The sequence below is a fragment of the Thyridium curvatum genome, assembly GCF_004353045.1.
Source record: "Thyridium curvatum strain D216 chromosome Unknown NODE_19_length_512963_cov_79.951035, whole genome shotgun sequence".
Classification (NCBI taxonomy): Eukaryota; Fungi; Ascomycota; class Sordariomycetes; order Thyridiales; family Thyridiaceae; genus Thyridium; species Thyridium curvatum.
This window is the reverse complement of record NW_022156774.1, coordinates 496,580-512,963: the sequence shown is the minus strand read 5'-3', so window position 1 is coordinate 512,963 and position 16,384 is coordinate 496,580. Positions and strand designations below refer to the sequence as shown.

Genomic DNA, 16,384 nt, shown 5'->3' with positions numbered 1-16,384 from the left:
ACACCCCCCCCCCCCCCCCCCCCCCCCACGACAGCGCACGGCTTTCCTATCTCATACGCCGTCTCGGCCCGGCGCGCAGTTCTATTTCGGAGCTTACTCTGCGCGAACGAGAGGTGTCCTACCGCCCATCCCACTCCACTTGTGACACAAGCCAGGTTCGTCGAGGAGCAGCCTCCCGTCCAGGGATCGACGTCTGATTGCAACCAAGCCTGGTTCTGACCGAGCTCCAACGAGTGCAGCCTGCTCAGCCGTTAGCTGTCCGCCACCCTCCATCTTTTCCTTTTCCCTTCTCCCTCCTGATCTGTCATTCGTTTCAAGTTGCAGAACTGGTCAGCCGACTGGCACCGTTCAGCAGATCTCTCCCACCCTACCTTCTCCCAGCCATACTCGATCTTCCACAAGCCAGTTGCTGGCCTTCTTTTTCTGCAGTTTGTCGAGTCTGACATGTAAGCCAAGACCTGAACGCCTCGAGTCTCAGATCCCGCTCCTAGCCCGCTGTCGTCCTGATCTCCCGGCAAGTCGATCCCGGGCGCCATTCGCTACGTGTTCGACCCATCTCGTCCTGGCTCAGCCAGTCACACCCAGCACACGCGACGCCTCACACCCAGGGCACACCTCCACTTTCTTCATCGACTGCAGTGTTTTGAGGCGTCGGTAACGGTCTTTCGTCCAGGGCGTGAGACAGGGTAGCAGCCCCCCCCATCCCACCAGCCAGGAGGAGGGAGACAATCGTATATTGCAGCAAGAGACAAGGACTAACACACACACCACACACACACACACACACACTCGCGCCCGCACACACACATACACGACCAAACGACGCACCCGCATTCGTGCGCACATCCAAAAACGGCTCCAGAAGATTGGCAGCAACCTAGCTGACTTGGCTAGGTCATCCCCCTCCATCTTTGCGCGTGTTTCGCGCCGCTGCTGATCCGGCCCCCCGGACTTTCTTATACTCAGCCTGTCAGCTTCTCCCACTCCGGGCTCTTCTCCCCCTTTTCTCTCCTTCACGATGGACGTCTCCGTCACCGCCGAAAACATGCTCTCGCAAGACGAGGTCCAGGTCATCGTCAGCCTGGAGAGGGCCGGCGCCTCTCTCTCCCTCGTCGGCGTCACGCTGATCTTCCTGACGTTCGCCATCTACAAGAAGCTGAGGACTGTCCCCAACACCTTCATACTCTTTGCCTCGATAGCCAACGTCGGCGCGAGCGTGGCGAGTCTGATAGGCTATGCCGGCATCGCTGCCGGCGTGGATAGCAACCTGTGTAAGGCGCAGGCTTTCCTCCTGGAAATGTGAGTGAATATTGCACGGCCCCTAAACCGCACTAGAGCTGATCCTTTGTACCTCAACCTAGGTTCATGCAATCCGATCCCTGGTGGTCCTTTGCCATGGCTTTCAACGTCTATCTGGTCTTCTTCTTCTCGGCAAACCCAACCGTCTTTCGGCGGTACCTCTGGGCGTATTGCCTGGTATGCTTCGGCCTGCCGATGATCCCGGCCATTGTGTGTCTCCATGTCAAGACCCCGAAGGGTCCAATCTACGGCGATGCGACTGTGAGTGGCAGCCCCTTCTCTTTCCCTTTGTGTTAAATTACATCGGCGCACCTTGTCCTCCTCTGAACCCGTTCATGACGTACACTTGCGGCACCCCCAACCCACCATTGTACATGTCTGTAAGACGCTGACTTGTGAGCCTTGTCCTCACCCCACCTCGGTAGTTATGGTGCTGGATCGGCAATACCTGGAACTCGCTGCGCATCTTCAGCTACTACATCCCCATCTGGATGTGCATCGTGCTCTCCGCCGTCATCTACATGGCCGTCGGCTACCACGTCTTCCATCAGCGCAATCAGCTGCGTAACTTGACCCTGAGCAACCAGGGCAAGAGCATCTCGACCTCTGATGTCAGAGACTCGGCGGAAAAGGTACGTTCTTGGTTTCCCAGCTGCTCGGACCGGCCCTGATCCGACGCCGCCTTGGTTTCTGGGGCCAGGAGCCCAGCGTGATTCGTCGTTGCGGGAGTTGCTGACATGCTCTCTTCTTACGTGCAGAATCTCACCGCTTCCCCATCCGCCTATCCCACTGTCACCCACGACATCGAGATAAGCACCGAAGTGTACGATACCTTTGCCACACCGCCGCCGACGCCCTCGCCGTCGACCACCGCCCAGTGCCCGTGGGCGGCGTCCGGCCCGCAGGACGACGACTCCATCGTCTCGTCCACCTCCCCCCGCGGCTACCCTGCAGGAGCAACGACGACACCTCACCACCACCACCACCACGCTTCACACCATCACCACCCGGGATTCTCGCACGTCACGTCAAAGATCGTATCCTCCTCCTCGGCCTCGGCCTCGCCCCACGCCAAGGACCACCAGGCACAGTCACGCCGCGGCAGCGGCGGGGGCACCACCTCCGCGACGGCGTCGTGGCGGCGCCGCCTCGCGGCCCGGCTGCGCCACATGGACCCCGTCAAGCTGGCCTACCTGCGCACGAGCTTCGTCTTCGCCGTCTCGGTCCTCGTCACCTGGACGCCCTCGTCCATCAACCGCGTCTACAACCTCGTGTACCCGGACCGCGTGAGCTACGGGCTCAACCTCGCGAGCGCCGTCGTCCTGCCGCTGCAGGGCGTGTGGAACGCCGTCATCTACTTCACGACGAGCTGGCGCACCGTCCGCGAGGAGGGCGCGCGGACGTGGGAGGGCCGCCGGAGGGCGCGCTGGTGGCCCTCGGCGCTCCTGCGGTCGTCGGGGAGCCGTGGGGCGAGGGCCGCTCGAGGAAGTGGTGGCGGAGGGCTGATCTTGCCTCATATCCGGAGCGGAGGGGGCGGCGCGTGCGGGATGGGCATGGGAGGGCGGGGCGGCGGCCACGTCGTGCTCGACAGCGCGGAGCTGGAGATGAGCCCGCGGGCCATCAAGGCGCCGCCGCCCGTGGGGACGCTGAGGGTGCAGAAGGGGTGCGAGCTGGATAGCCTCTAGGGCGGGCTGTTTCTTTCGGCATGTCTTCCCACTTTGTTTTGCACTTCGAGGGCATGATCCGTGTTCCCTCGTCGTGCTTTCTTCTTTTTTTTTTTTGTTGGCACGTAAGCGGAATGCCAAGCTCCTTTCTTTGGAGGTCTGGTTGCTTTTCTGTGTGTGTGTGTGTCTGGGTTGCAGGACATTGATGTTACATAGCGGTAGAGGTGGGTTAAAAGTGTGAATAAGTAGAAGTTGAAGTACAGAGGATCAAGACTTTTTGGATTTATAAATACAGACAGACTATGGGCATTTCTTCCGGGCATTGGTACTCTTTCTCGTGATGCAGACAACTATCATACTCGTATCTTCAATGTGTACCCTTTGTCCCACCGCATATCGCAACTTGATCGCCATGTCTTAGTCCCTCCTCCTCAGGTCTCCGGACACTCCTAGGGGAGCAGTCCACGGACTGTGTCCGGGATCGGGCCGACCCGCACCCCAAGCATCATGGCCATGAGCGCGACGATGACCAAGACGACGAGCAAGGCGATCAGAAAGGCGATGAGCAAGCCGATGGCAATGACCGGCACCCATGGAGAATCTTCCTTTTGCTGGAGGAGTCGGTCAACTCCACGAGCGGCGGAAGCAGAATGCTAGCGGTGCGGTGTTAGTCTGAAGACATAGTCATATTGTTGCAGGGAGAAACATACCCTGTGGGCCTGGAGGACTTCGTTGTGGCTGGCCGTCTGCAGGTCATGCATGGTCGCCTGCTTGTTCTCTACGCGACCGAAGTGCTTTTTGATGTGATCTCCGTACATTTCGTTCAGTTGTTCGTGCACTTGTTCCGCGTTCCTCTGCTCCAAGTCCTCTACAATAGCCTCCTTCATGTCGACCATTGTCTTCTGAAGCTCCTCGATCACTCGGTCAGCCTGGCTTTCAACCGTCCGGTGTACATCATCGTGGAGGCCTCGCTGAATCTGTCGCGCGAAATCCAGACTGATGGTATATGGTTGGGTAAAAACCGGAGGCGGCGACGAAGCCTCAAGCTGCTCCTCCTGCTCGGGCGGGTAGTCGGCCATGGTGGAGTTGGTCGGGATGATTTTTGAAACCCTAATACCCAGTCAGCAGGCGAACCTCCTGAGTAAGTCTCACGCCAATTCTCTCATGTCAACCCAAAGCGTCATGACTCCCGTGCAAGAACGGATGAATCCCGCAAAGCAATGCACCCTATAGTGCGCACAAGAAGCTATGAGGATCGCTCAAAATAGCTCAAAGTGCCAGACTTCCTCCCAAAGCAGAGCTTGTTCGGTTACTAGAGGAAGCACGGGCTGAGGTCGGCCTGTGCACCCCAGCACACGGGGCAATCTACACCGACACGACGAGCGAACAACTGCCGATTGACGGCATCCAGATCTTGCCGATAGGGAATATCCCGTTGATTCCACACCTCGGGCCCCAGCCCCGCAGGCTGCGCTGAACTGTTTCAAATGCTCGACGAGGCCGACGAGGGTTGCTGCCACTTGACCCCGAGTGGGGAAGCTTGGGCCCGACGGTCCCTGGCAGCGACGCATGCCCGAAGGTCTCGTGAACGGAAAGCAGGACAGGCTGCCTGCGGGGAGTGGCCGAAGGTAGCGAGGAGCCATCTCATCAAAGGCTCAGGTCCACCCGAGAAACCAGTACCCCTCCCACACATCCCGAAGGACCCGTGGGAGTTGAGCTCGTGGGTACTGTCTGTGCTCTCGGAGTTCCTCTTTTGCACAGCGAGAGGAGTTGTTCGTGGCTCGACCCAAGGTTTGAATGTCGCAGGAAAACGGTGAAAGGCTTGAACGACGGGCGAAAAGAGAAAAGACGTGCTGGGGCGCGCAGAGCGCGGACGGACTTACCTAGTGGATGTAGAAGGTCTTGCTAACCTTTCTCACCATCAAGGATAAGAAAGAGCTGGTGGTGATAGTGATGGGTGGTGATGGTATTAGGTGGTGGTGTTGTTAAAGGAGCTAATATATATAAAGGTTAAAGTTTGAAATATGATTAAGAGTGGGAAGGAGAAAAAGAAATTATATAGAAGTGGAAGAGAGGGAAAGAGAAGAAGAATTTGTGTGGAAGTGAGAGGGAAGAAAAGGAATCGAGTTCTGAGAAGGGGATGGAGGGAGTATTTATAGGCACGCAATGAGACTCACCAACAGCCTAGAGCACAAAAGAAGAAGAAAGACAAGTGAATGATTCTCAACTCCGAAGTGGTCCCGGGTTACCGAAGATTATCTAGACAAACCCGTGCATTGTTGCAGCTGGTTCTGAATTGTCAGTTTGTGTCCCCTGAGGCACAGTAGCAAAAGGTACCAGGTGAACCGTTCTACTTGACAAGCCTATTCCCTGACACGAATACCTGCTTGTCGGTTTTCACACCACAATCGCAGAAGTCCAACTACAAAAGGGCAACAGCGCAACAGCTACTTCTCATCGCGTTCCAGTCTCAAAGCGCAACACTTGTTTCAGTATATAATCCACAAACCCGAGTACGTCCTTTGCCATCTGGCAATGTTTCTCAGAGTTTCATCGCGTCTGACAACGCGCTCAACAACTCAAGTCGAAGTCTTCACGCAACAGCAAAACCAGTCCACCATGTCCTCCAACCCGAATCAAGCGGGCGATGGCGACGCCCCTAATGACGGACCGGCGAGGGATGCTGCGCCTCCTCAGTCTGATCCGGTAGGTTGAAGAACATTGATTTCATGATTCAATGACTTGCAAGTGCAAAAGCAGGCCGTTGATCTCATCCTTCGAAAGCTGGATGAGATCAAATTCGGTGCCGATCTCAATGCTCGAAGGCTGAATGATCTCAAAGACCACGTCGAGCTCTTGACCCGAAAGCTGGAGGATATCAGAGGCGGTTTCAAGCTGTCCCGCAGGGTGAGTATTGTCACTTTGAGATCTCCTGACGGCTCTGAACTAACAACGCGCTATCAGAGTCTGAGAACTGCACTGCGAGCCTCAACCAATACAATCCTCCTCGAGCTACAGCGACTCGGACATTCTGGACCTTCTGGACCTGCCGAACCGGCCGAACCTGCCGAACCTGTCGAGCGGGCCGCATTTGTCGCAGTCCAATGTCTCGAAGGCCGCGGATTCTGGGTCGAGATTTTTGCCTTGGTCTTTCTGAATTTCGTCACGGTCATCTTGACCCTCTGGCTACTAGTGCAGTTCGGCCCGGGCAGGGACTTTGTCCGCGGACTATGCCACTGAAGAAGACCGCACCCCTGAGGAGAAGGGATCAAGACGTGGTGATTAGGCGCGAAGTGCACCGGGGCATGAGAAAATACAGGGGGAATAGCTATAGCGAATCGCAAGAGACTCCCTATGTCTAGAAGCAGTTCCCAAGGACTACATTATTAATTCAAGAGCCTTTATGCCACTACTTCTCAAACATGTATGCACCCTGGTTACGATCCGGGAAGTGATCGACCAGCGGATCGCATTTGCCGGACTGGCACCTGCCTTCGCCGCAGAACTCCGGCCCGCTGCCGCATTTGCCCTCCGTACTGCAGCAGTCTCCCCATCTGCCTGCACATCTCCGACCTTCATTCTGTCGGCCACACGTCCCGTCCGTTGTCCAGACCTTGTGGCCCCAGCACACCCCCTCGTAGCAGATGCCCGGAGCGCAGTGCTCTCTAGCCGCCTCGTCAGTACATCATTGATCTCTCCGGGAAAAGATAAAGGCGGCGCAGGGGCTCGAGTATGCTAACAGCAAGGCAAAGACGGGGAAACACTTACTCCACGTCTTCTCCGCAGGTCCACGTCTTGGAGCTGCAGCACTGCCCCCAGTCGACTCCAATGCACGTGGCATTCTTGTGATGGGGCCCGCAGAGGCCATCGTATGCTCGCAGCGGCTCGATAACTGCGGTTCAAGATCAGTCTTTCCAGCACCGAGACTGTGACAGGGATAGATCAGTGTAAGCTTACAGCCGCGCACACAGTACTCAGTGTTTGGCGCGATGCCTCTGCAGTCGGGAGCCAGCTGGGGGTTGAGCACGTAGAACTTGTCCAGGGCTATACCATAGCGCTCCGCAAGCCTTGCGCACGTGTCGGGCCCGACCTCGTCATACGTGCGCGCGTCGTACCGACAGTTGATATCTCCAGCCTCGATTGAGGCGGGCCGCGGGAGGCGGGTGGGTTGGTTGGCCCAGGTGCCGGTGGCCGAGCCCGGCACGTCGTTGCCCTTTGCGTCCCACCTCCACGGCTTGCATTTGGCGGTGGGCGTGGGACATGTCCACTCCGTCGAGTACAGGCCAGCCGCTGTCGACAAGATGTGACACGCCGTCGACGGTAGCATTGTTCCTGCGTCGTCTGGTCTCGATGGCGCTTGATGGCGACGAAGGGATTGGAAGAAGACGTGTCACTCCGGGACGACGACACTGAACCAGATTCACCGGCGAATAGGGATTTTCAGTTTTCTCCGTAGGCAACTCCTACGGCAATGCAGACCGGATCCCAGGCAGAAGACCGCGACCCACCGTAGAGGACTTTTTGTCTTGCCATCTCGCTTCGTCTTGATGGAGTTGCATTGCCAACTAAGCGCTAAGGTTGAAGCGTACTAGCGCCCGACTGTTTTGGGGATATATCAGATCCTCTGAAATGACTTTCATTTATTCGGTTCACACTGGGGAGGAAATCTCAGCTACGAAGTCCGCATTTCAAATGCATTTGCATCGAAACCAGAGCAAACAAATTGTCTCGTAATTAAGTTTGAGCTTTGAAGTCCCCTCTCTGTCCAGTCGGGGCCCGTATCCATAAATGCTGGGGTTGCTTTTGAACCCGGGAAGCCAATGTGAGTGCAAGAGTTGCATCTTCCTGCTTGCGACACGCCAGCTACGAACAATTATGCTCCCGAGCTACGAATTCACAGCCTTCCAGAGGGAAAGATAACCCCAATGCTGTTCTTGGGTGAGTATCGTGGCATGGATCTGCTCTCCCAGCTCTGGAGGCGCGCCAACCTTCCCGCCAATCTTCCGCAGTGCACCTGGATAGTGTATTAGATCATGACCTCGTGCTTCTGAGGTTCGCACTCATCCCACTTAGCTCAGCTAATATGTTGCCTCCTCGCACATTCTTGTTCCTACTTCGATTTCGATATCCCTAGCAGATGCTAATAATTACCTATGTGTATTGTAAATTAGGGCATGCTTTCCGTGCGGGCAATGTAATGCAAGCGAAATAAAAACATAATTTGAGGATATTGAGCACAAGGCCTTGCCAGATTGGTGTCTTCCGTTCACTTTCAATGACTAGCCATCCGGTACTGTTGCATTGCTTGGCAATGGGCATCCACTTCAAACATTTATACGTTCGTAGAAAGTATTCCAGTACGGTTTTTGAATGTGAAATTACGGCAACAGTTAATATTAAATCATATTCTCCCAGTCGAGAGAATGAAAGAGCTGTGCAGCTGACTGTCTCTCGAGGGAAGGAGGCTTGTCTGCACGAGCCCAGACAGCGTCGGAACATTCCTCAAAAGCACTGTTGATTATCGAAAAGAACATTCACTTCGGGTTTCATTACTCAGTATATCACAGTGTGTTTACTTGAGCAAACGTCAACTTTCAAACCTTGGTGGTGAGTACGGCCTTGGCGCCAAGGGCGCTGGCAAGGCTCTAGAAGGAAGGGCATTTGATGCATAGTATCATTCGAAAACACTGAAGATATCAATCAAAAACATGACAAGTCAATTCATCTGTGGGATTAGGGTTGTGGGCCTAAAGTTCGAGTTGTGCGGTAAAAATGAAGTTCTGCTTGGTATTCACTTTGGCCTCGGCTGCACAGGCCGCAAATTCCGGTGACTGGACGATGACAAGAAGTATTTAAATAGTCTACGCTTCTGGGAGCACAAGCTCTGAGGTAGATGGCTTCCTACAGCCCTTGATTCTTGGGAATACGTATATATACATACATGCTTGCAACTATCCTCATCGTCGGTCCTCAGCCTGGGGTGCAGCAGCACCGAGCATGCTGCATGGCCGCCCAGCTCATTCCTGCCTGGCCGCCCTTGGAATTATGACATGGGCGTGCCATTTTCCAGTTCGTGGGCCGCTGCGCTCTGAGTCATCGCTGCTAAACTCCTGCTAAACTTCGGGCCGAGAGGGGATTTTGGAGGGGTTGGGGAGCCCTAATTGCAGACTTGACTCCCTGAGATGTCCCCCTGAGGAGCACTACAACCCCCACTGTGTGGTTGTAGCGTTTGGGCCGCGATAAGCAGCAACCGCACAGTGTGCCACTGCTTATCGTCATCATAGACACGTTGAAGGCTCTCGCATCCTCCAGACTGGACATCTCGAGCATCTCGAAGCCCTGAGACTCTCGGCTAACTTGGCTCACAGACCTTTTTCTCTTCCTACTTCCTCGAGCGAGCTCTCCAAATTCTTTTTCTCTTCCTTTCCACAAACATCACCAACTTTCTGTTCGAGATTCTTCTTCTTCAAGCTTCAATCTTGGACACCACACTCATCCATCGTCAAGAGCATCAATCATTCCAATTGACGATCGAACCCAATCTTGCCCATACTTCACTCAATTTGCCCCTAGCTCTATTCTTGGATCAATCGATTTCACAATCCCCAATCCAACCCATTCAAGATGTCTGCTCAATTCACCACTGCCTTCCCCGTTCCCGCCGGCCGCCGCGCCGCTACCTCTCTCTCCCTTGACCAGATCGTCAACCTCATCCACGCCAACGGCTCTGGCAAGGGTAAGATGATGACCAGCGTCGATGCCATCACTATTGGCGTCAACCGCCTGGCTGTCGCTGAGGCTGAGGTCAAGCCCATCGAGGAGTTGAACAAGGTCGAGCTCGTCAAGCTCATGTCGACCAAGTCCAACGAGATCTTCCGTGGTCTGGACGACCAGACCAAGGGCATGCTCGTCAACAAGATGACCTTGCTCCGCACCCTCTCCCAGGATATCAAGCGGGAGGAGATCATCAACCCCCCGGCCATCCTGACCGAGCCCTTTGGCAAGTTTGACCCTGCCATCTTCCTCAGCGGCGATTATCGCAACTTGCCCGTGGTCGACATCAAGCTCCTCCGCAACCTCGCTCGGGTCTCTGACGACCTCCCTGACCCGCTGGCTCTGAACATTCTGTTCCACGCGGTCACCTTCCTCAAGCGCGCTGCCGATCAGGACATCATGATGACCGACGGCGATGAGCCCGCGGGCCTCCCCAGTGAGCTGCGAACTGTCATCCGTCGCTACATCACTCTCGAGCGCCTCCGGATTGGCGAGGAGAAGGGCACTGGCCTCCCTGAGCTCGACGAGGACGAGCTGACCGTCTTGCCTCCCCCTGTTGCCGCGACCACCGAGCTCAAGACTCGTGCCCGCGCCCGCGCTGGTGGCCGTGACCGCGCAGCTGGCCGTGTCATTCGCCGTGGCATCCACCGCCACATGACCGAGGGCATCAGCAAATACGAGATGATGCTGGCCGAAGACCCCACCGTCGTCCGTCCTCGTCCCCGCCGCCCCTTGCCTCCCAGCGTCGCTCGCCTCCTGGCCAAGAAGAAGGGCCTGAAGATCTCGGCTGCCGCTGCCAACGCCGCCTCGTTTTCTTCCGGTCTCCCCTCCCCGCCTGTCTCGCCTCTCGCAAAGCAGTATGGGATGACGGCCGTCGACATCGAGTACGCCACCGTTGGCACGCCGCCCACCGAGAACCACCACCTCGGTGTCGTCTCCATCTCTGACTCCCTCATGGAGTAGACCGGCACTGGCGCTGCCGGCTTCTGCAAGTCTTTTTTTGCGTTCAAATGACAACTTATGACGAAACGAGACCAAGGTAAATTCTCGTCGCTTCCCCCTTCACTTCCAGCTTTGTCTAACTGATTGTTTTCCAGACAATGATCGCAAACCGGCGGAATTCTTCTTTTGAGAAGATTTCAACGAGTATCACGCGTGACGCAGAACATGAGAGACGAGATACGAGGGGGAAGGAAAGGAAAGAAAAACACAAAAAAACTTGAAAAAAAAAAAAAAAAAAAAAGTAAAACAATGTACTACCACCATTTTCCTGATGATACCGATAGACAATAGACCAAAATGTAGCTTTTGCTTTCTCTCGAGTTCTATTTCCATACCTTTCCGTAACTCCATTGTTTGCAGTTTGACAACGGCAAGCCACGAAGAGTTGCAGTGACTTGGCGTTGCTTGCTGTGCCAGTAAATAAAGAACCAAGGTGAATGTGTCTATCTTTCTTGGGTCCGATGCACTGACTCATTGTGTCAGTCATCAACTAAGCCTCCGGGGCTGCGAGAAAAGTCCAGTGGTTGCTTTGAGTCGTTCGTAGCGGTAGCATTCACTACAACGCATCAAGTACAGCAGCTTTAGTGAATTGGATGTGCTCTGGGCTGCTTCATCGAGCCGTATATATATAAGACCGCAACTCCAACTTGGAGAATTCGCCTTCCTCTCCTCTCCCAAACGCAATTCAACCTTCAGTGCTTGACTTTTGTACCTTGTCAAGTGATCGGAACTATCCATTCTCGCATTTACCACCGCAGCTGTCCCCAACTCTCGAGATACTGCAACACAGTCAGATCTTCGCCCAGTCGATTTCAACCTCTTCCGAGATTACACACTTGTACGCCCTTCGACATGGCATTCCTTGCCATACTACTCCTTGCCACTATCTTGGTGCTCTCTTCCTCGACCTCTCTTACTATTGTAGCAACCTTGCTGCTCATCCGTGCTGCTGCCGTCTCCGCCAAGGAGGAAGAGGCTTGTAAGTTATAGACATCGTTGTTTGATCCGGAACTCTGAAACGTTCAGCCATCTGACAGAGAAATAGCATCAGCCGCTCCCCTTACCTACTCCCCCATTACCATAGTTTATGAGACTAGTGGACACAACACCAAGAGCGGGATTACCGTCGTGGCGGCAGGGCACAAAGTTCCCTCGTCCGCCACGCCCTCTACACAGAACCGCATCGTGTCAGACTCGTCCGCCGGCACTTTCCCCTCCGCAACCACACACACCGCAGACACCGCAGACACCGAAGACACCTCATACACGGCTGCCACTTCCATGGCTACCGGCGGCACCACCGACAAGGACTCGATAGACCAGAGCGAGACGGCCACGATCCAGACCGCACGTGGCACGCCATCACCCACGAAACAACAGACCTTTTTTGAGGAGTTGAGGAAGCTTCCGTTCGCGCAGGCCGTCCGGGACTTGGACCCCGTCATCGAGAGCTGGAAAGCGGAGGCCGCCGACGGGCTTCCACGCCAGCCTCCCACCGTCCCCGGCAGCAGCCGCACTCCCGTCTGTCTCCACTCGTTCGTGGAGGAGGAGGAGGATGACCAGATCCGGGACAGCGATTTCGAAGACGGCCTGGACGTGTTCGACCACGCGGAAGCCGAGCCGCAACCCTCCGGCATTGCCAAGGGTAAAGGCAAGGAGATGGAGCCTTTCGACAACCGCAAATGTCTCGAAGGAGTGCCTCGGTTTATAGGGGAGGGCCTGACGGTGGAAGAGCTGCGAGCTGAGGCCAGGCAGCAGATGCTGTTGTCATGGGCCTCATGGCTCGTGGTCGACAACACGGTGGAGATCCGCAAGGAGAGCGAGGAGAGCGAGGAGAGCGAGGAGAACGAGGTGGTGGGGGAGGACATTCAGAAGTTGTTTGACTTGGAGGACTGGTGAACTGGCTGTATGACTGCTCTTTGTATTCTTTGTCAGGGTCTCTTGTCTCTGTTCTTCCATTGTATGATGATACCCATTGGATACCTATTTCTTTCTCGTCTCTGAAAATACCGTCTTTGTCTTCATCCTCGCCTCCTCTAATTCTAATTGTGTCACTGGTCTTGACAAAGTCGTGAAAGCGGGCGAAGTGCTAACAAAGAGCCTCCAAGGCCGCTGGTGGTGATGGGTACGGCAAACTAAACATTCCTTAGCCACGCCAGAAATCATCACGACACACGGCCAAGCTGAAAGAAAGCAGCTTGCATTATCGCCATGTAGATAGAAGAGGGATTGCGTTTCAGTCTGTAAATGCGTATGCTCTGAGATCACTGCTCGTCCAGAGAGCCCAGGCTTTGGCGCACTGATTGGCATCGCATATTTCTGCCACCAGCACTGGCTCCGAGGCTTGTTCCAAAGTATTGAACAAAACTGGCTGCCCAAATACCAGGACGGAGTATCTGAGTATTCTGATAATCCTTCTCTGGACATTACAAGAGATGCAAGCTTTCACCCTGCGATCGATGCCGCAGTTCAAACATTCGGCCGCGTAGACTTGCCCGTCCAGGACGGGCTACACCGTTCTGGCCTGCTCGAGTTACTCTCCGTCGGCAACTGCCGTTAAAGAATCGATATCAACCGCCTTTTGGTATGGTTTGGAACATTTCACTACTTCCTCCTCATCTCCCCTGGTCCAAAGCTAGAGTCAGATGACAATTTTCATTTTACAGTGGGTATGGAATTCTCCATCATATCCCATCATCTTCACCAAGGCCTTCCTCCCATGCCTCCATTAGATCGATGCAACCGCCAACTTTCACCTGCGTGTGATTTGTACCAGCTCCGCGCGCAGCGCACTTTGATGTGTCTATCATGAGAGCCTACAACTTGATAAAGGTCGCCTGGATAATGCAAAGCCTTCCTGGACCAGGCGTGGGACTCGTCGGCGGGCTGGAACCACCGGGAATGTCAGTGGGAGATCCGATCGCTGCGATCTGGGAGGCGGCAGTAGACGGCTTAGACAAGCTGCGGTAATTACTTTGTGGCTCGGCTCATGGGGGCGTGCAGCATAACGAGGATGCTGACATTGTCGAGGGAGACAGACGAATTTGCCAAGGAGAGGCTACAATGCCAGCTAAATGACGGGCAGATAGAATGAAAGCAGCATTTAGGACTAATACACGGGGTGCGGTTATGTCTAGCATGAGGCAGTGTGATGATTTCGATTCAGTACGTAATAGAGCAATTATGATAGCTATGCACCCCGGCCTTGTTCCATGAACCCCTCTTGAGGAATAACAATGCGCTGCTTCTCTTGACAGCGATACCCTTCATCCAGCTCCAGACCCTTCCCACACTCTTTCAGCCACTCAGAGAGAAGTTGGCAATAAGCTGGTCGTCGAGGGCGTAGCCCGTGCCGCGCTCAATGAAGTAGATCCATCGGTCGATGAGCTGGATCAGCTTGCGCTCCTTGAACTTGAGACCGGTGGAGTTGACCTTCTGGCACTGCTCCTCGAAATACGCCTGGACACGAGGGTGGCAATAGAGCTGTCCCTGGGTTCGGTCGAGACCCGGGCTCTCGTGCAGCTCGGCCATGGCCTTGAACTGTCGGCGGTCGGCGACGAGGCAGGAGATGAGCAGATAGAGGAGGCGGCCCGAGAGGGCGTCGCAGCGGATCTTGAGCTGGGCCTTGTACTTCTCGGCGACCTTGTTCCAGTAGGCCTCGTCCATGGTGTCCTGGTGGCGGTAGGCCAGGGCGCTGTCGGTCTTGTCGCCCTCGTTGGCGCTGACGATCAGGCGGATGACCTGGCGGATCAGGGAGGAGATGCGGTCGAAGACGCTCAGGTTCTTGTAGAAGGGGACGGCGGCCAGGCAGTCCACGAGGTCGGCGACCACGCGCCAGTAGCCCCGCTCGCCCGCCCACTCCTTGTCCTCGAGGGTGTCGGCGATGCGCTCCTGGAAGTTGAACATCTCGCGGTAGAAGCCGGGCGTGTGGACCTGGAGGCCGTGGTGGACTTCCAGGCGGCTGAGGTTGACCACGTTCTCGTGGCCCATGATCTTGGTGGCGACCTTGCGGCCGCCGACGCCGCCGATGCTGGCGCGGATGGTGATCTTGGGGCCGCGCTTGGTGACGCCGCCGTTGTCCCTCTTGGCGGCGAGGACGGCGTCGGAAGTGAGAGGTCGCTTTCTGCCGGCCCGCTGGCGCTTCGCGGCCTTCTTCTTGGCCGTCTGGCGATCGCCAGTCTTGATGCCGGTGGCGGGCGTCTTTTTCTCAGCGAGGAGGTCCATGAAGTCTGCATTTCCCCATCAGATTGGTTAGATGAGACCTTGGCTAAAGGAAGTCGGAGGGAAGAGAGAGAAAATCCTACCGAGAACAGGATCGTCGACACCATTGCGGTAGCTTGCAGTAGTAGCTGCGGTGATAATCAGCAAGGTGTCAAGTTGAGAAGGCCAGACAGCTTACTGTAGTCCACAACGGGATCAGCATCCATGGTGCCGTCAAGGTCCACCAGGCGAGCGCTTGCAAGTCGGATGTTGGAGTAAGCCATTTCGAACAGAGCCTTGAAGCTTGCTTGATGGTATTGACGTGAGGTACTTGCGATGTGTGGTAAAGCGCAAGTCTCTGAAGACGAGAGAAGGGAGAAGCAGATGGGATTTTTCGAAACGTGTCGAAAGGGGGAAGAAGAAGAGGGGAGAGATGGCTCGAAGGGTCTTCTCGAGATTATTTATCCTTTGAGATGTTGCAAAAAGTGAGCCTGGGCTGACAATAGGTTAATTTCAATAGCAGTGCTTGGTCTGGCGCACAATAGAAACCTATTGTCACTCGTGTTCAGTCACTCCCCTATTGTTCGAACCTGGCTATTGTGAAGGGCTTTCCCCGAGCTTTACCCGACCACCCGATTTAATGTAATCACAGTTAATTCGCGACCATTGTCTACATTTCAGAGCTGGGGCAGCGGCAAATCAATGTGCTGGCTTGTGGAGTGTAGATATGGAACAGCTGATGCCCGCTCAGCACTCCCTTGGAAGTCATAAGTCCATGATATGACAGCTCCTCAAGGGTTTTCCGTGATACTGTAAAGTAACATTGGCTTTGCCAGTATGCTTTACTGGACATCATCACCTTTGCGTTTGTAGAGTGTTCCTTGGCAAAACCATACCCGTGATAGATCTGGTCATGTCCTTATCCACCAAAGCAAAGACGGGGGTGGTGGCTTTCGTGGAAGATGTCCAACTCCATGCCAATATTCAATGGCCAGTAGTGAGCTTGCCTTGGACAAAACTTGTCCTATCACTGCAGCTGGGCGCTGCCTCATTTCGTGATGCCTCCTTTTTCCGTGGTTCTCGCCTCCCTCAGATAATGCACAACCACCCTCTCCAGGCTTGGGCGGTCAGAACTGAATTTACTGTTTAACTGGGAAGACCGAGAGACAGTGACAAAACACTTTACCAGGCACCCACCACCGAGTTTCACCATGTAAACAAAAGGAAAAGATGCGGTCTGCATGACTGGATTTTATCCTCACATAAAATTGACCGAGCCCGAAAAATACTTAAATTCGGCATGGCATCAATTGAGCTGTCCATGAAGAGTGAAAGGCGTCTTTGTATACTTGAACCCAAGACAATCAATCGTTGGTGAAGGAAGAAAAGTGGAACCCGGACTGCAACGACAAAGAACAGTCGAAAGCTGAGCAGCTGGAAGGAGG

The 16,384-nt window shown here is 54.9% G+C and overlaps 7 protein-coding genes across 7 annotated transcripts; 4 read left to right on the top strand and 3 right to left on the bottom strand.

The window, feature by feature from the left end:
- Nucleotides 1-1,018: 1,018 nt before the first annotated feature.
- E0L32_004225 (uncharacterized protein) lies at nucleotides 1,019-2,984 on the top strand (the record flags this gene model as incomplete). The annotated part of the gene is made up of 3 exons (XM_031138612.1): nucleotides 1,019-1,299; nucleotides 1,772-1,931; nucleotides 2,058-2,984. 3 exons carry the CDS (start codon nucleotides 1,019-1,021, stop codon nucleotides 2,982-2,984), a joined length of 1,368 nt encoding a protein of 455 aa, XP_030997941.1.
- Nucleotides 2,985-3,412: 428 nt separating this feature from the next.
- E0L32_004224 (uncharacterized protein) lies at nucleotides 3,413-4,042 on the bottom strand (the record flags this gene model as incomplete). Its single annotated transcript, XM_031138611.1, has 2 exons — nucleotides 3,413-3,616; nucleotides 3,674-4,042. The coding sequence occupies 2 exons, from the start codon at nucleotides 4,040-4,042 to the stop codon at nucleotides 3,413-3,415; spliced, it is 573 nt and encodes a 190-aa protein (XP_030997940.1).
- Nucleotides 4,043-5,582: 1,540 nt separating this feature from the next.
- E0L32_004223 (uncharacterized protein) lies at nucleotides 5,583-6,203 on the top strand (the record flags this gene model as incomplete). The annotated part of the gene is made up of 3 exons (XM_031138610.1): nucleotides 5,583-5,669; nucleotides 5,721-5,870; nucleotides 5,928-6,203. 3 exons carry the CDS (start codon nucleotides 5,583-5,585, stop codon nucleotides 6,201-6,203), a joined length of 513 nt encoding a protein of 170 aa, XP_030997939.1.
- A 524-nt stretch (nucleotides 6,204-6,727) lies between these two features.
- On the bottom strand, nucleotides 6,728-7,290 carry E0L32_004222 (uncharacterized protein; the record flags this gene model as incomplete). The annotated part of the gene is made up of 2 exons (XM_031138609.1): nucleotides 6,728-6,855; nucleotides 6,921-7,290. 2 exons carry the CDS (start codon nucleotides 7,288-7,290, stop codon nucleotides 6,728-6,730), a joined length of 498 nt encoding a protein of 165 aa, XP_030997938.1.
- Nucleotides 7,291-9,587: 2,297 nt separating this feature from the next.
- Nucleotides 9,588-10,700, top strand: E0L32_004221 (uncharacterized protein; the record flags this gene model as incomplete). Its single annotated transcript, XM_031138608.1, has 1 exon — nucleotides 9,588-10,700. The coding sequence occupies one exon, from the start codon at nucleotides 9,588-9,590 to the stop codon at nucleotides 10,698-10,700; it is 1,113 nt and encodes a 370-aa protein (XP_030997937.1).
- An 891-nt stretch (nucleotides 10,701-11,591) lies between these two features.
- On the top strand, nucleotides 11,592-12,638 carry E0L32_004220 (uncharacterized protein; the record flags this gene model as incomplete). Its single annotated transcript, XM_031138607.1, has 2 exons — nucleotides 11,592-11,718; nucleotides 11,785-12,638. The coding sequence occupies 2 exons, from the start codon at nucleotides 11,592-11,594 to the stop codon at nucleotides 12,636-12,638; spliced, it is 981 nt and encodes a 326-aa protein (XP_030997936.1).
- A 1,398-nt stretch (nucleotides 12,639-14,036) lies between these two features.
- E0L32_004219 (uncharacterized protein) lies at nucleotides 14,037-15,223 on the bottom strand (the record flags this gene model as incomplete). Its single annotated transcript, XM_031138606.1, has 3 exons — nucleotides 14,037-14,968; nucleotides 15,044-15,088; nucleotides 15,139-15,223. The coding sequence occupies 3 exons, from the start codon at nucleotides 15,221-15,223 to the stop codon at nucleotides 14,037-14,039; spliced, it is 1,062 nt and encodes a 353-aa protein (XP_030997935.1).
- Nucleotides 15,224-16,384: the final 1,161 nt, after the last annotated feature.